Source organism: Nerophis lumbriciformis, linkage group LG28 (assembly GCF_033978685.3).
Source record: "Nerophis lumbriciformis linkage group LG28, RoL_Nlum_v2.1, whole genome shotgun sequence".
In the NCBI taxonomy this organism is placed as follows: Eukaryota; Metazoa; Chordata; class Actinopteri; order Syngnathiformes; family Syngnathidae; genus Nerophis; species Nerophis lumbriciformis.
Genome location: NC_084575.2, coordinates 16,673,390 through 16,693,066, shown reverse-complemented (window position 1 = coordinate 16,693,066; position 19,677 = coordinate 16,673,390). Strand labels below are relative to the sequence as shown.

The 19,677-nt window shown below is 41.5% G+C and overlaps 1 protein-coding gene across 2 annotated transcripts in view; it reads right to left on the bottom strand.

The window, feature by feature from the left end:
- The window catches only part of rnf123 (ring finger protein 123), a 67,204-nt gene that overhangs the window by 36,408 nt on the left and 11,119 nt on the right, over window positions 1–19,677 (bottom strand). For both annotated transcript variants that reach the window (XM_061923756.2, XM_061923758.2), the window contains exons 10-24: window positions 19,469–19,594; window positions 19,267–19,381; window positions 19,087–19,191; window positions 18,838–18,963; window positions 14,474–14,566; window positions 14,331–14,404; window positions 14,142–14,259; window positions 13,700–13,799; window positions 13,491–13,552; window positions 12,995–13,066; window positions 11,755–11,875; window positions 5,193–5,294; window positions 4,055–4,155; window positions 608–800; window positions 236–381 (exon numbers count right to left, since the gene is read on the bottom strand). In XM_061923756.2, the coding sequence (XP_061779740.2) occupies window positions 236–381; window positions 608–800; window positions 4,055–4,155; window positions 5,193–5,294; window positions 11,755–11,875; window positions 12,995–13,066; window positions 13,491–13,552; window positions 13,700–13,799; window positions 14,142–14,259; window positions 14,331–14,404; window positions 14,474–14,566; window positions 18,838–18,963; window positions 19,087–19,191; window positions 19,267–19,381; window positions 19,469–19,594 (1,654 nt within the window). The remainder of the gene's footprint in view (window positions 1–235; window positions 382–607; window positions 801–4,054; window positions 4,156–5,192; window positions 5,295–11,754; window positions 11,876–12,994; window positions 13,067–13,490; window positions 13,553–13,699; window positions 13,800–14,141; window positions 14,260–14,330; window positions 14,405–14,473; window positions 14,567–18,837; window positions 18,964–19,086; window positions 19,192–19,266; window positions 19,382–19,468; window positions 19,595–19,677) is intronic.

Below are 19,677 nucleotides of genomic sequence, written 5' to 3'. Positions count from 1 at the left end.
TCCTATTCTGGCCTATGTGCATGTGATTTGATACTGTGAGTGTGCTCATTCATATGCAGCCACAGGTACACTGGGGACGTTAATGGAAAACAGTAGAGCTCTTCTTTAGAGGAGCAGACAATATTTTTACTCAATGTGTGTGCAGTGTAAACAGTTAAAATGGATGCTAGGTAACAAAATGTAAAAAAACACCGTTATATCCTTATTATTTGTCTTATGAAACAAACTAACATACCTTCCCTAGCTGCTGATGAACGCTCAGGTTGTACATCATCACAATGCCATCAATAATCTCCAGCAGGGACTTATCTGCCATTGGCTGATCCGACTCTTCCAGGGGTCGTCCGAGCAACAGGCCGTCGTTACCATGGCTACCCTCGACTTGAGGCGGCGGACAAAAGAGACAGAGAGGAGACGCTTAATTGTTATTTCTCCAGAAGGCATCTTGCCACTCTGTGTCCTCACACCTTTGTCGGCTTCCTGTCCAGACAGGAAGCGTTGGTAACAAATCATTATCACATCATCGCTCCATAGAGACAAATGATGCCATGCTGACAAATTAATAAACGAGAGACCGGCTGTGTGCTGAAAATGTGAAATGACTCACTGTCCTCTTCGGTCCTATGCTCCACAGCAAGGGTGCGAATTTTGACCTTCTCGGGCTGGCTGAGGGGTCGCCTAGGGGTCATGAGGCTGACGGCGGCTGTGCTGAGGAAGCGATTGGCTCGACCCAGGGTGGGCGAGCTCAGCCAGCTGGGTCTCGCCAGAGCTCCGCCCATCGCCACCGCACCAAACGGCCTCTGATGGTCAGCAGGAGGCAAAAAGAGATACAACACAAACATATAGAAATGGTTGCGGTGTCTCAATTGGTGCACTTCTGTACTTAAAGGGGACCTACGATGGTTAAAATCTCCATTTAAAACACTTCCTTGTTGTCCAGATAACATGTATTCGATATGCTTTGGTGTAAATGTTGTCCCACAGTCACTTTTACAACACGTTTGCAAGATATTCAATTCTGGAGGCGTTCCCAGACTGCAAATGAAACCGCACCCCACCTTCTTTAGAAGTATCATCATTTATCTTTTGAAAATGTACACTATTTACATATATATCTTGAAGTGGTCACCACTATTTTTTCCACAAGACATGGTCGAAAATAAACTTTAAAAAAAAAATACATAGATTCACTCAGTCACATCATTAGATACATCTGCACACTCGCTGATCCATTCAGACTGCATATAAAAAGCATTTATGTCACTGTTGCATGTCGGTGTTATTATGTACATACTATGATTAGATGAAAATAATACTTTATCCTAACCTTTTTGTTGTGTTTCCTCACAGCCTGAAGGGGGAGAAGCTCCTTCCCTTCTCATTGAAAGCTTTACTTAAAGGGGCACTGCACTTTTTTGGAATTTTGCCTATCATTCACAATTCTTATGAGAGACAAGAACACATATGTTGTTTTTAATTTATTCTAACTTGTAAATTATTATAACTTGTAAATAAAAGTCAGTTAACAATGGAGCTAATTGTAGCCATGACGCCATTGCATCTAATGCGCCCATAAAACCCACTAAAAATATCTAAAAAGCGCCAACAATTCTCCATTTACATTTTGTGACCTGAATATCAACCAAGTATTAGTAATATTGTTATTGAAAGTGCTAATATTAAGAACCTACTTTTAGCGGCGTATTAGTCACAGAGAGATGCTACTTTATTGACATCATGAGCCAGTGAGCTGCTTTCTCCCCTCTGAGCTGGTGAAAGTTAATTATAGACCATAAATCATGTTTCTCCCCTGGATAGTAGAAGAATGTAGCTATAAACCGAGATGTTGGTCAACTTTGACTAGACCCGAGAATGGCGTGAAAGACACAAAAAGATGCTGGTTATGCACCCACCTTTTTTTTTTTAACGTGTCACGAGGACTAGAATTAATTCTTCATCTAAACAAGAAGATATGAACATCCCATCAGTCTGCATCCCAGTGAGAACAGACCTTGTACAGTAAGTGTTTGTTTTATTAAGTTTGTTGTCTCTCTCAAAGTCTGCTGTGAGCTGTAGTCAGTGTTGTTGTTGAAGGAAAAAGTGAACGTTGTGATGAGTCTATGGAATTTATGCGGCGCCATATGCTTAACATGACCAAATATTACATGAATGTGCCTGTTATTACGATAAGGTATATACTTACAGCATGTATATAAAACCCTGATGGAGGTGTTTGAAAATGTTTTAAAACACCTTAAAGGTGGGATGGATCGATTCCAGTTGACTCCATTGCTAGCTGACTTTTGCCAGCGTTTACTTCATGTTAGAAGGCATATAAAAAGAAAAACAAATGTGTTCTTGTCTTACATAAGGACTGTGAATGATAGGCAAAATTCAAAAAAAGTGAACGACGATGGATGTTAGTTTTTTAATGCATTCTAAATATTAAATAAATGCGATCAAAAGTCTACTTACAATGGAGCCTTTCAATTTAGCCTATAAAGCCCCCCAAAGAACATCCAAACACCTCCATTAGGGTTTTATATACATGATGTAAGAATAAATGTAATGTAGTAACAAGTACATTTATAATAACATTTAATATTTGCGTATTTGGATCATTTTAACCATACCTGGCGCATTAATTAAAAAAACGCATCACAACGTTTGCTTTTTTTTTTCTTCATAACTGATTTTTGCTCACTGCAGGCTTTTTGAGAGCCAACAAACATAATAAAACATCACTTTCTGAATAAGGTCTGCTATCATTAGGATGCCTACTGCTAAAATGTTCATAAATTTAGATGAAGAATGTCTCATAATCCTCGCGAAGAAACGGTGTGAAAGAGTGGGGGGGACGAACAAGTTCTTCTCGTGTCATTCTTGCCAGTTCCAGGTCTTAAATAGCTGTCAAAGTGCCCCAACTTGTCGGATTATATCGTCAGCCATCTACTTTCTAGGTGAGATGCATGATTTATGATCTACAATAAAATTGCAAGGAGCAGGAGAGCAATCCGATATGAATCTTGATACATGGGTTACAATACGATTCACTAACAATACTTTTTAAAACTATACGATTCTATACGATGTGATTCGATCCCATACGATGCAGATGGAAGCTTTGCATGGTGAAAAGAAAATTAAACGTATCATGTCAGAACAATGTCATGTGTTTATTTTTTAAATAGACACATATACAAAAAAGGCGAGGCGGTTCCTGTATTAATTTTGAGCAAATAGTAGAACTATCAACTTCAAGGCATTGCAATCCATAAACTAAAAGAAAAAAAGTTGTTTCTGTTGATTCTTAGGTTAGTTGTATTTTTCTTTGTTCTACAAAGTTCAACTTTAACTTGTATCAAACTTGAACAAAAGAATGAATCGTTGTGATATACACAAACGAAGCAAATCTATTGACTGTCTCATTGACATGAATGATAGGGTTTTTTTGTTTTTTTTAAGACAGTGATAAAACTCAACCAAGGCAGAAACAGTGGCTCCTCTCTGCTCTGACGAGAATGGAATGGACTTCATTGTGATTGCATTTAAAAGTACAACGAAATGTGTTTTAAATACAAGCTGTCTAAAAGTAGACATTCAGTAGACAGGGCCCGAGAGCAAAGGCTCAAGGCAGCACCGCTTGTACGCTCAAGACATTAGAGTGTTATGTGCTTTCATGTCTCCAAACTAGTCGCTTTTGAGAAAAAAAGTCACTAAGAGGAGTTGGAAAGATACTAGATTTAGCAAGCAAGTCGCCAAGTTGACAACACTGCGCTGAGGTGCGTGTAAAAAATAAAGACACAAATACCCGCCTTACTCTGATTAGTTTACATTGCATGGTGCCTTCTATAGTTGGCTAAATGTAGGCACAAGAATTTATGGATTGGTCTGTGATTGTTTTTTTCGGTAAGTCAATCAGAATGTGAGTCTCCTGATCATGTTTAATCACATCTGATCGAACAAAGTTAATACAACTGCTTTCTCTTAATAAGACATGAACGCATTATTTACTGTGCAATAATAGCTTCAGCAAAGAATGTAAGGGTTTAACCTGAGCCGCTCCGCTCTCTTCGTCCTCGTCCAGGTCATCCATGGACGTAGCCTGGATCTCTGCAGGGTCGATGATTATGTTTGCTTTACTCGCCAAATCATCTGGAGGAAAACAAAAAAACATCTTCACATCGCAGAGATTCATGATGCTGTCACCCAGCTTGCCAAGGGCCCAATTTAAAAAAGCATTAACCCATAATATGTGTGTGGGTCCAAACTGTAATAACATATATATTGGGAAAGCTACAGGAAGTGAAAAGTGGAGAAAATTTGGAATTTTAGAGCTTCCACTCTTCTGGGAAGACAAAACTACTCCTTGTCTCTCTTTCTGATAGTGCCAATTGACCTTTTCCTCCAACAGCCAGACCAATTCTAAATCAATACATCTCCTCAAGCAACACACCTATCAGTAAGGCAAAGTGTGGGTGACAAACATTTGTTTGCTTCTACAAGTCATGCGGTGGCTACAGCCAATACGCACACCATTGACACTTCTATGGCACTACAACGCCTGACGTGCTCGTTAGCCAGCCGGTCCGGTTCCTACTTTTGACGATGCGTGTGGCGCTCAATCATACTGAAAAGTGGGCTAATCAATAAATGAGCTCAGGCCAAGTTAGCAGTAGGTTCAGAGCGCCACTGCGGTGATGAACGAGCCGCTGATTTACACCGCTTAACGGCGGGATGTTAATCAGGAGCTGATTCCTGCAGCGCCAAAACTGATGAGACACAGTGAGGAAAAACATCTTCCTGGAGAGGATGATAAGGAGCTCTCAAACAACACCAACTGTGAGGAATCAACAGTGACTTTACCATCTATCCTGTATAATAATAATAATAAAAATCAAAGAATGTTTGCTGTGACTGGTCCTTAAAGATAAAGACAACATCAGAACCACCACAGTCATCTTCCGATCTTTCATGTAAAAATGAAAATCCCATTACCAGGATTACTGCAGTCAATTGTCATTGTCACCCGAGTTTGTTCTTACATGTACACAAAGCAACTACGCCCTCTAGCGGAGAAATGTGTCACTTATCAGGGTTCTCTTAAAAAAAAAAGGTGATGATTTGTCTAATATGGACCTTGTGGTCTTGCTATATATGTTTCTTGACTTTGGCTGTGAGGACAAACTGACCTTTAAGTGTTTTCTTGAGGTGGGACAGGAGCCCCCCGAGCCTCTGCAGATCGAAGTAGTCCACCTTCCCGTTGTAGAAGATCTGGGGAGGGACGTAGGCGGCTGAAGCAGGAAGACATGGGAGGAATATTTGAAGGGGAGACATGAAGAGAATAGGAAATGAGACAAAGGTGACATGTAAGGAGCACCATGGGAACTCACAAACCCAAACAGCGTTAGTTAACATTCAGGAGCAGATCAAGCAAAGGACTTAGTCTGGTTTGCTCTTTGCTCTTGAGAAGGTGCTCAGACACCAAAGTTTCCATACATTCAGTTATCCATACTAGACCGCCAAAATTCAATTAGTGCTGCCACAGAAAGACTTGCCGTCCTTTTTTTTTTTTTTTTTTTAAAGATTTGTTGTGTATTGCCTCTTGCTTATAGGCGGTCGGTGACTGTGGACATGTATATTACACTTACTGTACATGGAACCTAGGTAACATTATGAATGTGTTTTTTAAATCGCCTTTGCTTGGTATAAAACGCACGCACAAGCTTCTGTTGCTGTGAGAAATTAAACCAATGACAATAGGTAGGGATGTAAATCGTTAGGATTTTATCGATACCAATACAATTTTCTTCAGATATTCATTAGTACTAAATGTAATTTGGTGTTCATAAAGATGTTTTTTGGGCTGCCACAGAAAGACTTGTTTCATTCTTAGATTATTAAATTTAGTCCCCGCTTCACCACCAAATTATAGCTGACATCAAAGATATGCGCAGTACGAATAATTCTAACCTGAAAATTGGAAGATGTGTTTTCATGCTCTACAATCTGAATGACTATTGGCATAAACAACCCGTCTCGATCAGAACTGAAATTTTGATCCGAACGTGTGTGATTGAATGGCATGTTTACATGAAGCATTTTTATTCCTGTTAGGTTTTTAATCCGATTAAATGCGTCCATGTGCACATAGCTAATGACAGGAACTTGTATTAGCGGAGTAAATAACTACATACTTAACATTGTTCAACATGACTTGCCATTGTCAAAGAATTGTAGGAAATTTGTCTGAATAAAGCCGTCAAACATGCTGCTGTCCTTCAGCTTTTATGGAAGTAATATTGTAGCAAAATTATTGGCAAATGCATATCCCAATCTGCGCATCTGTCATCCAATTTGCGTGTCTGTGAACTAATGTTTGATACTGTATCTCATGGTGTGTAACCAGGCCAGCGCGTGTGTGTTTTAAGTTGACTGTCGTAGTATAAGTGGCCTGAGAGTGAAAAAGAAAATATGTCCGTATTTCATCGATTTGCTGTCTTTTTACATGTGACTTCTTACTACGTTTCTGTCGTGAAAGAGTTGTGGGCGTAATCATAGTGGTGTCCGTATTCAGATGTTATTTTTGGCTGAATGCACTGCAGCAAATCAGTATTGCTTTAAATTGACTGAGCAGCACCTCCCATTGTTGTAGAGTGCGAATTATGGATGCTGCTGTTTAGAAGCGAAGAATCGCGCAAAAGTGGCAAAACAGTGGCCAAAATAAATTTGTTTTATCTTCGAGAAAATAGTTTTTCTACTTTCAAATTATTTTTAACTTGAAGAAAATGTTTTATACTTGCGAAATCCTTTTGTGTGTTTATGTAACATTTTTGTGTTTGTGGAGTTTTGGCAGTAATTTCACTCCATAGCTACGCATTTGCTAATACTTACAATAGTACTTGCATAGCTTCTATGTTGTTTTCTCCCTTGCACGCAACTAATTTGGGACAAATATTGCTTTGAGCTGAGTTTTCAGTCTTTTAGGTAAGTGAGCACACACATTTAAACATATAAGCCCTCAAGCGGAAATCAAGCATCACCTGCTGACGACGACGATGTCATAGCTAAGACGGTGAGCTAGATAAAAAAATCCCGATAGCCTTATTATTTGTCCAAAATCTTTTAACGGCCCTTCTGTACCAACCCAATTAGAATCTAGTACCAAAAATCACATTCCAACCAGAAAATCAATAATGTTGTTAAATAAGGTTTAAAAATATGAGCTAATGTCGCACATTTCTTATGATACAAACCAAACAGCTCTGTTTTAATTGTCTACATGCAAGCATTACATTTTGCATCATGGCAATTTATGTAAACGAGTAAACCCCAAACGACCATATTGCGGTGCTGTGCAAAACATTGCACATACAGACAAACTAAAAAGAGCTTTGCAAAGGTTGTTAGACAACAAGAAGACACTGAGGTATGGTCCGGACCCTTTTTTGTGTTTTGTTTTCAAAGTTCTTTCGTTATTTTGCCTGTCATCAAAAACTGCAATACGCAATAAACTAAGTGTCAGTGGTGTACTTAATACTATTGTATTACTTTTCTTTCAAATTAACAGTTATTAAACAACACTTTCAAATAGTAAATGGCCTTTTATTCCTTGATTACTTTATACATCAAAGCTTTTCACCACTGAGTTTTTTAAAACTCAAATACTGTAGGTTATATTTAATGAAAATACCAGAATGTACACTTTGAATTCAAGGTAGTGTAAAAATAAAGTGTACTGACACAAAAAAAGTTTAATGATCATTTTAGTAAAAAAAATATTTTGTCCAAAAACTCAAAAATGATTTGAACAAATAGTGTCAGTAGAGTTTTTCAGTGCATGCTACATTTGAGGAGTTGATTCAGAACAAGCACAAACAAAAAGTGTGATACAAAAATATTTAGACATAAAACTTTTTTTTTTTCTCACAATAATGTATGTTCTCTTGATCCTTCCAGCCCTGCAAGTTCACATTGAGGGCGGAATTTCCGCACACACCACAATGTGTTCTAGCAGTCAGTAAAACGCTGTGTCTCACTGGAGTTGCAGTTCCTTCATAATCTTGTGGTTTAACTTCTACGCTCGCGATACCAATATCGATATTCCTTATTAAAACTTGTAATAATCGGTATTCTTGTCGGTACGAACGTATTTTTCAGACAATAAGGCACACTTAAAATCCTTTCATTTTCTCAAAAATCCACAGTGCACCTTATAACCCGGCGCCTAATATACGTATTAATTCTGGTTGTGCTGACCAACCATGGTGTAATGATACGTGTGACCGGTAGATGGCAGTCACATATAAAAGATAAGTGTGGACTGCAAGATGATGCTGGCAAGCAAGCCTAAATTTTTGATGTTTCATTGAGAATAATAGAACATTCCACACGGCCCTCAAAAATCTCTAAATATGTTTTAGTATGACTTTGGTAAGCTACTATGAATTGTTGGCGCATTACGGCTACCGTAATCATACGTGCTGTGCTTCAACATACGGGTATTATTATGGTGTGTATATCCATCCATCCATCCATATTCTACTGCTTGTCCCTCTCAGGGTCCCGGGGGGTGCTGGAGCCAATCCCAGCTGCATTTTGGGCAGAAGGCAGGGTACATCCTGGACAAGTTGCCACCTCGTCACAGGGCTATAAGAATCCCAAAATGGCACCTATTAGGAGACATTATCTGCCGTTTTGTTTCGCAGTGTTATGCAAAACCAACTTTTTTACCTATTGGTACCTGCTGATGTATATTTTGGATCTGCAGAAGTCCCAAAAATGTGCGCGAGTTCGCCATTATAGTCCATGCCAACTGCGTAGTAAATAAGCTCTTTCTTTTTCTCTGTCCTCTTGTTGTGGGGCATTCATCCTCAGCTATTGCCACTTCCAATACAAAATAGCGTACAGTTCTAACTTGTCAGTAAATGCGCTACGGAAGACCTAAAAACTACTGGTACAACAAAGATGACAGGTAGAAGACGCTGTCAAAGTGGAGCCACGTAAATAAGACCGCCCACAAAACGCTGCATCCTGAACGGATGGTCAGAAAGCGTCCTGAAGATGGTTTGTAAAACATAATCTATGCAACATTTTGACCAAAGAACCACCATTACATTTTATGTAGAACACAAGGAAGTATTTTAAATGTAGAAAAAAATTAAAAAAATAATTCTGTGTAACCCCTTTAATGCGCCTTATAATCCAGTGCGCCTTTTGTATAAACATAGACCTGAATAAACCGTCTGATCGGCGGTGTGCCGGATAATCCGGTGCGCTGTATGGTCCGAAAGATACAATGTATGTAAAATAAATGTGTGAAAAATGCATTTTTTTATTCCCATTTATATTACCACAATAGGTTGTACACCACCAACATCATGTAACATCTCACAGCAGGGAAGTATTTTATCAACACCTGCTTTTTAAGTCTTAAAGAAGTCAACTATGTTTGCAGTGCAAAATACAATGCAGTTATGTCATCATCTTGTAATGACCACACAGAACCATCACTGTGTTTCTATTAAATACAATTACACTAAATTGGAAATAGTATTTATGTATGGCATTCATGTGCAGCACACAGACCTTTTACATGATATATCATATAAAATATATAGTATATACCAATACAATCAATTAGCATGTTAGGTGGGTGTGCATTTTAGCAGGGTGTGTTTTGTTGCCACGCAAACGCGACGCACAAGCGACCTGTCAGAGGATGTTATCTTGCTTCAGAAGAGCAACTTAATGGATAATTTTATAATTTAAAATGTTTACTTTTTAAAGTGAATTAATATGGGCCTGTGGATTACTGGATCGCTACGAGGACAGTTGATGAAGCGCAGGTGAGTAAAGCGTATTCACTACAAATTGACAATAACTCTTACTAGCGTGCAAGACTTTGAGGGATTTTTGAGGAGGAAATATTGCTGGGTTCCAAACTTTTGTGTGGTGTTGCTTTCTTATTTGAGATTATTACAAGATGATTATAAGATCGATACCCGTCTTTTTTATGCAAGGCAGCCGCTATGACAGCGTGACATAATTACTGCAGTCAGCTGGACAAAAAAAACAAGTATATGACAGGTGTATACTGTATGACCGCGCGCCGTCGTCACATCGTGACAATGCTGGTAAAAGGAGCAGAGGCGTATGTTAGGCAACGCACGAAGTACTAACAAGCGGAAACAGTCTGAAAATAGAAGATGGTGAATGGACTCTTTTTGGCTTAAAAACTAATGATAAAGTTGAAGCTATAAACACTGAAGCGCCGCTCTGCAAGAGGTGCTTAGCTCTTGCGCTTGTTAGCCGTTAGCTAGCAACTAACGTCAATTTGCAGTTGGTAGTGTTTTACCTACTTCTAAATTACTATTCCTCACCACCATGGCGACAAATAAACTAAGTTTTTTTTACAAGTATCATCTCTACAGGACGAGGAATAGCAAAACACACCATAGGAGGATACAATACCGCTAACCGCTAACAGCAAATAGCGCTCTGAATGTAAACAAATGCCATTGGTGGGTCTACAAACACAGACATTGACTGTAACGGTACGATACTACTACTACGATAGTACATAGACGATAATACAATGATTTACATCAATATTTTTTATTATCACAAAATCATTTGTCTTTTTTATTGTTTATAAAGTCAGGAAATACGTCCCTGGACACAGAAGAACTTTGAATATGACCAATTTAAGACCCTGTAAGTACTTGGTTTCGGATTAATAACAACATTTGTAGTATCCCCCAACACTTATGTAGAGTATCAAACAACAGAAGAATCAGTGATTATTGCATTTTACAGAAGTGTAGATAAAACATGTTAAAATAGAAAGTAAGCCGATATTAACCGTAAATGAACAAGTAAATCAATAATCTATTTTCTAATCATGTTGCAAGTCTTGTGGTTTCTGTGTAAAATGTTTATGTGTGCTTATTGGCTATCAAGTTTTTTTCTAGGCCCCAGTGTACAACACGCCACCCCACCCCATAGGCGCGCAGTCTGAGATTGACTTTTTTGGTTTACTTATCTTTCCTCAGCGTCTACCTTTTTCCCCACCTTTTACGGGGCGCCGTTAAGTGGCGACCCATCACCGTTCCTTCTGTCTACCTGTACTATGTTTGTTTGTCTAATCTTGAAGGGGTTTGCTGTAAAAATTTAATTTTGTTGTACTTGTGCAATGACAATAAAGAGCACATCCTACCACACCGCTTGTCCCTCATATTTGTGATGAAATAATAATGTAGGAAATGACTGCACATGTCAGCAGCCAAATTAGGAGCCTTTGTTTGCTTACTTACTACCTTAAGACAAGTTGTTTCGTTTGTTCACTATCTTGTTTAATGCCCAAATTCTTCTTTGATTGCAATAAGAAACACATGTTTAATATATCATACGATGTTATGTTCAAATAAGGCCAATTATGACATTTTTTGTGGTGTTTTATTTTAAAAAGTATTAAAATACTTTTGGGTACAGGTACCAAAATATTGGTATCGGGACAACCGTACTCTGTAGGTATCCCTACCATAGACAGGCACACTTGCTCGCGCGCGTGCGCACACACACACACCAACACACACAGACACAGACACACAGACACACACACACACACATTCAGGGCCGCGGTCTAACGAGGCAGATTGTACCGTGCATGGCAGACCGAACGGTCCGGTGTGACACCTGAGTACCATTACATCCCTACTGAGGACATGGCAATATTTAAAGGGTGGTTCTTACCCTCACTGTTGGTGCTACCTAGACTCTTCCTACTGCCTTCATCCCAGCATGCACGCACAGCTGTGATGAGCCGGTGCAGGAAACACACCATGTACTCTGGAGGGCACAGAGCTGTAGGATGCTGTACAAAAACACACACACACACACACACACACACACACACACACACACACACACACACACACACACACACACACACACACACACACACACACACACACACACACACACACACACACACACACACACACACACACACACACACACACACACACACACACACACACACACACACACACACACACACACACACACACACACACACACACACACACACACACACACACACACACACACACACACACACACACACACACACACACACACACACACACACACACACACACACACACACACACACACACACACACACACACACACACACACACACACACACACACACACACACACACACACACACACACACACACACACACACACACACACACACACACACACACACACACACACACACACACACACACACACACACACACACACACACACACACACACACACACACACACACACACACACACACACACACACACACACACACACACACACACACACACACACACACACACACACACACACACACACACACACACACACACACACACACACACACACACACACACACACACACACACACACACACACACACACACACACACACACACACACACACACACACACACACACACACACACACACACACACACACACACACACACACACACACACACACACACACACACACACACACACACACACACACACACACACACACACACACACACACACACACACACACACACACACACACACACACACACACACACACACACACACACACACACACACACACACACACACACACACACACACACACACACACACACACACACACACACACACACACACACACACACACACACACACACACACACACACACACACACACACACACACACACACACACACACACACACACACACACACACACACACACACACACACACACACACACACACACACACACACACACACACACACACACACACACACATGTTTTATGCAGGATTCAGCATCTCCAGGTCACATAAATCTCCCCAGAGAAGTATGAGGTTTAGCCTGATGATTAGAGTGACTTAATAGCGCCAAATGCTCATCATACCCCTCTGTTGCTGGCATTCTCTTGCAGAAACTTGCGGAACTTATTCAGGAAAATGTAGCGTGAGGCTTGGCCCTGGCAGCAAGCAAACACACACAATTAGCTAACATTGTCATAGGCTGATTGGTAACGGTAAACCGGCCCTCATTTGTAAATGTGAGTGTGAAAGTTGTCTGTCTATCTCTGTTGGTCCTGCGATGAGGTGGCGACTTATTCAGAGTGTACGATGCCTTCCGTCCAAGTGCAGTTGGGATAGGCTCCAAACCTCTCCCTCCCCCCAAACAGATGCTTACTGAAAGTTGCGTGAAAACCTCCACATATTTTCTTCAGGCTCCACATATTTTCTTCAGGCATGTGGAATAAGATTCCACATGAAGTGACAAAACAAGATCTTTTTTTTTCTTAATTATTGGAAGATAATTTTGCGAGAGTGACTTGGAAAATTCAAGGTAACATTTACCATACATAGACGACATAACAGTGACAAACATGCACGTACCGTCGTTTTGTCCTTGTTATTAAGCAGCAGTCTCAGAATCTGCACTTGCAACTCCTCCACCACTAGGAGGAGAGAAGAGCTCATCACGTTTGAGCAGAACAATAAGAGAGCAAACGTGATTTATTATACTTGTTACAAAGAATAACGACCACTGCCATATTTTCAACCAAAAACATCCAAACATGTTCATGAGAAACTGATGGTCACACCTTCAATTCTCTTTTTCAGCCTCTGACAACCTCGCTCATAAGCTCGCCGCCTCAAACGTTCATCTGAACTTTCATCCTTGGGGTCCCGCTCATCTTTGCCCTGAAAGGGAAAAAAGACAAGAAAGTGTTGTCACATACACGCAACAAGCTCCTATATTTGCAGCTTGCACTCTTTTTAGAATACTTTTTACAAGATTATTGGAGTGTATGCATTTGTGAGGTCACTAATGTTTGACATGCTCTAGTTCTACTGGAGCAAATTCATACAATAGTTCTGTTATGGACCTTGCTTTGCGCACTGAGAACCGAAAGGGTTCTTCCCCAAAGTGTTCCACCAAAAATTGGAATAATACAAATGATTCGATGACTGGTTAAGACTGTCTCCCAACACTTTTGTCCAAATAGTTCATGTGGAATGAAGCATTAGATGTGTTACACACACCTCCTTATCAAAGTGCGTTGGCCACCAGGTGGTAGGGATGAGCTCCTCTAGGCCCGCCTCCTTCACTCTGAGTGGCGTCTTTATATAAAAAAAGACAACGGAGCGCAGCACATCGAATGTGAAGTTGTGTTAAGGAAAGTGGAAGCGAGTGACTAAATGACGCCAGCTTGATCTTATCACAAAGGATATAAGACGTTACTGAGCAGATACTTCCTGGACTTCTCATGACGCAGGATGGCCGTGGTCAGGCGCAGGTAGTGGATCTGATAGAGCAACAGGAACTTTGTGAACAACTTCCATCACCCTTACCGGCCACCGGATACACTTCCTACCTGAAAGCCCAGGTCAGGGATGATTGGGGAGAAGCGGTAGGCCCTCAACAGTGACATCATCAGCTGCTTCAGACACTCGTTCACTTCATAGTCCTGCACACAAATAAACACATGCTCACAATGATGATGTCATATGATCCCATGTCATTAAACACATTTTTTCATTTACAAACCACAGCTTGGATTAATAAAATGCTTTGCTGTACGAGACTTGCCTCCGTGTACAAACGTTGCATCCACCCGTTGTGTGTCTGCACCTAAGCCATTTTGTGCTAATTTTGGGCAGGCTGATCTATCTCCGGTGCTCATTAAAGGGGCCCTACTACGCAAAACCAACTTTTCTTACCTGTTTGTATTTGTTTTTTTTGTATTTGGGATCCTCGTAAGTTCTGAAAATGTGAAATGAAAACATGAAGGCATGGCAGAGATCTTTATAAAATAATTGTGCCTTCTTCCAAATGAGCCATTTGTAATTTGAGACTTTAGTGACGTAATTTGCCTTAGTTACGTTAGCGAAAATCTCCATACATGGTAGCTGTTTACACGAAGAGCTTTGAGCGAGTCAGCCATTTTATTCAGTTGTAGTCAATAAGTTCCTTCTTTTCCTCCATCGTCTTGTGGGGCAGACTGGCTCATACATGCATGCTAAAATTCTCCTCTGTTGCCAAAAAGTATTGTATAATTCTAACCAATATTTGTCAATACACGCGATATGTTAGCACTAAAAAATATAACATTGTGAACAGGGAGAAGATGCAGTCAAAGGGGGCTCGAATTCTGAAGAGACAGTCAGAAAACAGCTTGAAGATGACCTGTAAAACAATCTATGCACAATTTGGATCAAAGCACCACCATTACATGTTTTGTAGACCACAAGGAACTGTTTAAAATGTAGAAAATAACCCTAATTTGACCCCTTTAGGTCAGCAGAGTAGGGATGTCGTCAGCTACTATGTACCTAGGTGTATTTTTTTAAATGTTTTTCGCTATTTTACAGCATTCTCCTAATTTTGCTAGCTCAAAATGAGTCAAAAGAAAGCAATGGACAAACGATGTGCGGTGTCAAACAGTCAGGAAGTATCCACAGTGTTGTCAACACTGCCTCCACCCCTGTCTCCTTTTCTTTCGCTGCACACCAAGAAAATTAACAAACAAGGTGAAGTAGATTCTATTTTTGGTTCCTAATAATCATAGAGACCCGGCTGTTACAGTTAAGGAGTTTTGTGATTTCAAATTGTGGGTGCACCACAGGGCTAGTGACTGCATGGGTGCGTGTCTGCCTCTTGTGAAGACATGACGGCGCATAGATGCAGCGACTCATGGCTCTCCAGTCTCGGTGCTTAGTATAGTGTTTTTGTATGCTTTGTTTTGTGGGTTTTTGTGTGGAAACACCAAAGTATGTTGGACGAATCCTACGTATAGTTGCCAGGAATTACAAGCTTTGAAACCAATGCTTCCCAGCATTCTTCTCTCCAACGCCAGATCCATTGGGAATAAGATTGACGAGCTGAGACTACAGATGGCAGCCGACAAATGTTTCCGTGACTGCAGTGTTTTGCTAATAACAGGGCTACAACCTTCCATACCAAACTCGGCTATCGGCTAGCAGGCCACACGCTCCACCGTGATGCAGACCCTTCTATCTACCCCGTGAGTTTACCACTGTCATGGTAATGGAAGTCTACATACCACCCAATGCTAATGCTAACATAGCTTTGGGGGAGCTATACAGAGCAGTTAGCAGCCAGCGGAGCTCTTATCCTGATGCAGTGCACATCGTAGCAGGAGACTTTAACCATGCTGAACTGAAGACAGTACTCCCCAGATTCAGTCAGCATGTCAAGTGTGCCACAAGAGGAGCAAACACATTGGACAAATCCTACAGCAATATCCAAAAAGACTATAGAGCAAGACAACTACCACATCTGGGTCTTTCAGATCACATGTCCATGCTGCTGATTCCTGCATACACCCTCCTCAGGAAGAGAGAACTCCCAACCATAAAAACTGTAAAAACATGGCCAGAAGGTGCACTACACCAGCTGCAAGACTCATTTGAGAGCACAAATTGGAGTGTGTTTGAACACCAGGACCTAGAGGAGTACACCACATCTGTGATCGCCTACATCACCTTCTGCATCGATAGTGTCAGTGTTGACAAACATCTACGGGAAAACTCCAACCAGAAACCCTGGATGACTAAAGAGGTGAAGGCACTGCTGAGGCACCGCAATGTTGCTTACAGGTCCGGGGATGGAGTGCAGTACAGCGCAGCCAGAGCCGACCTAAAGAGAGGCATCAGAGAGGCCAAGGCAGCATACATAAGGAAGATTGAGGACCACTTCGCCAACAACAACACACGCCAGGTGTGGCAGGGACTCCAGCACCACTACCACAGCTGCGCTAGCAGAGAAGCTGAACCACTTCTTTACACATTTCGACCCCAGCAAATTGCAGCTCGACCAATAATTCTTAACAGCTCCAGCCTCAAGGTGCTGGAACACGAGTAGAGGCACACACTGAGGGCAGTGAACCCCAGGAAGGCCACTGGACCATACGGAGTACCTGCCAGGGTCCTCAAAGAGTGTGCAGACCAGCTGGCCGAGGTCTTTACCAGAATTTTCAATCAGACATTGTCCCAGTCCCTTATCCCATCATGCCTGAAGTCCACCACAATCATCCCGCTGCCCAAAAAGACCTCCATCAGCAGTCTCAACGACTACAGACCAGTTGCTCTGACACTCGTGGCCATGATGTGTTTTGAGAAATTAGTCTGACATCACATAATTTCCTGCCTCCCACCCACACTTAACCCACTGCAATTTGCATACAGAACTAATAAATTGACAGAGGACGCCATCTGCACAGCGCTTCTTCACACCACCATCTCCCACCTGTAACTGGAGGGGCGCTATGCTAGGCTGCTCTTTGTCGACTTTAGCTCTGCCTTCAACAGCATACTCCCAGACAGACAAACTGCAAAGGTACTGGAGATCGGCTTCTCAGCCACTACCTGCTGCTGGATCCGAGGATTCCTCTCGGACCGGGTGCAGAGAGTCCGACTTGGGCCTCATCTCTCCACAGCCCTCAGCCTTAACATTGGCTCGCCACAAGCTTGTGGAATGAGTCCTCTGTTCTCTGCACTCTGTACACCCACGACTGCATCACCTCTCACCCAGACAATGCCATCGTCAAATTTGCAGACGACACGGCATAGAGGGAGGGGGTTCAAAGACTGGTATGGTGGTGTGCTGTAATAACCTGGACCTTAACATCTCTAAGACAAAGGAGGTGATTGTGGACTACAGAAAACGGAAGACTGGTGTGACTTCATCCACATAAACGGGGAGTGTGTGGAGAGGGTGCCAAGCTTAAAGTTCCTAAGCGTGCACATGGATGAAGACTTCAAATGGAGCTCCAACACCTCGGCGGTCGTGAAGAGGGGCCAAAAGCGGCTCTACTGCCTGAGGATCCTCAGGAGGATCAACTTGTAGAGGGTGCTGCTGACCGTCTTCTACCGCTGCTCCGTTGATAGTCTGCTGACGTATTGTATCTCTGTCTGGTTCGCCAGCTGCACCATGGCACACAAAAAGGCACTACAGAGGATCATCAACACCGCCCAAAAAATAATTGGGCACCCTCTCCCCTCCCTAGAGGACCTCTATAGCACCCGTTGTCGCAAGAGAACACAAAGCATTTTAAAAGACAGTACACATCCAGGAAACCAGATGTTTCAGTTGTTGCCCTCAGGCAGAAGATTCACGGTACTGAAAACACGAACAAATAAACTAAGGGACAATTTTTATAACCGGGCCAAAGTCCTGTTAAATACAAACATGTGACTTTGAAATTGTGTCATTTCATGCACAAGTGCAATCAGCAACATTGATAATATAACTTGTTTTTTAATGTGTGCAATAACATGCTGCAATGTAGTTTTTATTATGAGTGGATAAAATTCCACTTTATTTTTTTTTTTTTTTTCTAAATTTTCTTCTACGCTGAGGAGAATTTCTGTGCCCAAAATGTCATTGAATTGAACTGGTGTACTGTGTATGCTTATGCAAGGACAATAAATATTCTTATCTAATCTTATTTTAGCAGCACGAGGAGGGACAGTTCAGCTAGTTGCTGTTGTTTTGACTTTGTTATTAATTACCCTAGTTATGTTTGATTGATATACAGTACTCTATGACTCTTTATATTGTATTCAAAGTGTGCAAACGTTTACCTAAATATGAACTTTTGTCAAGGCTGGAAAAAATTATTCATATTTTAATTTTTTCTGATGGAGAAACTTTTCTACTTACGAAACGAGTTTAAGAACAAATTTACTTCATTAATCGAGGTTCCACTGTATTTACCTCCATCAGTAGCCAGAAGAGGTCCAGCAGCTGCTGAATGAGCGGGTGTTCATCCACGGAACCTCCACCCTCCAGAATCCCCAATAGGAAATTCATGAGCACGTCCTCCACCAGGTAAACTTTACACTAGGCATGTAAAGAGAAGATGACATATAGTAAATGTTTAAGAGCAGGAAGATGATACTAATAAATGAGTGGACAATAGACCAATGAGAGGCTGCTCTCAAATATATCGGAAGAGGTTTTTACCATGAGAGGAGCAAAGTGGTTGAAGATGTGAGCAAGCGTGATGAGGACTGTTGGTTCTCCGTTAAGCCTCCAAAGAGAACAATCCTTCTCGAGCAAACGTTCTTCCTGCAAGGAACATTAGATTTAGTTTAATAGACCGCCGCATGGACCAGAGAGGTCTTGGATGTGACATGGTCCGACCTGTATGTCGATGGCGGTGGAAAGGACGTTTTTGATGTAGCCAAGCAGTTTGTGAGCTTTGGTCAAGTCTGCAGTGGGGGGGTCCTGCAGGGGCAGGTAGCCTTCCACGGGATACGTGCACCACATTAAGGATAATGCAGCATAGAGCTTAAAAAAGTCAACACCAAAAAAACATGCAGTGGTTTTTTTACTTCCAGGATATCTGAGAGGTCTGCTCCCGAAGTTGAACGCCACCGACTCCTTAAAGGAGAGGCTGATTGCGGGAAAATATGCTACGCCTGGACCTATCTTGATGTCGCTGAACGCTGTGCCCAGAGACTGACCGTTCCTGGGGTTAAATTGTCAAAGCATCTTTTCAGCTGTGGTACATTTATACAACTGCAATATTTTAGATCACATTAAACCGGGCAG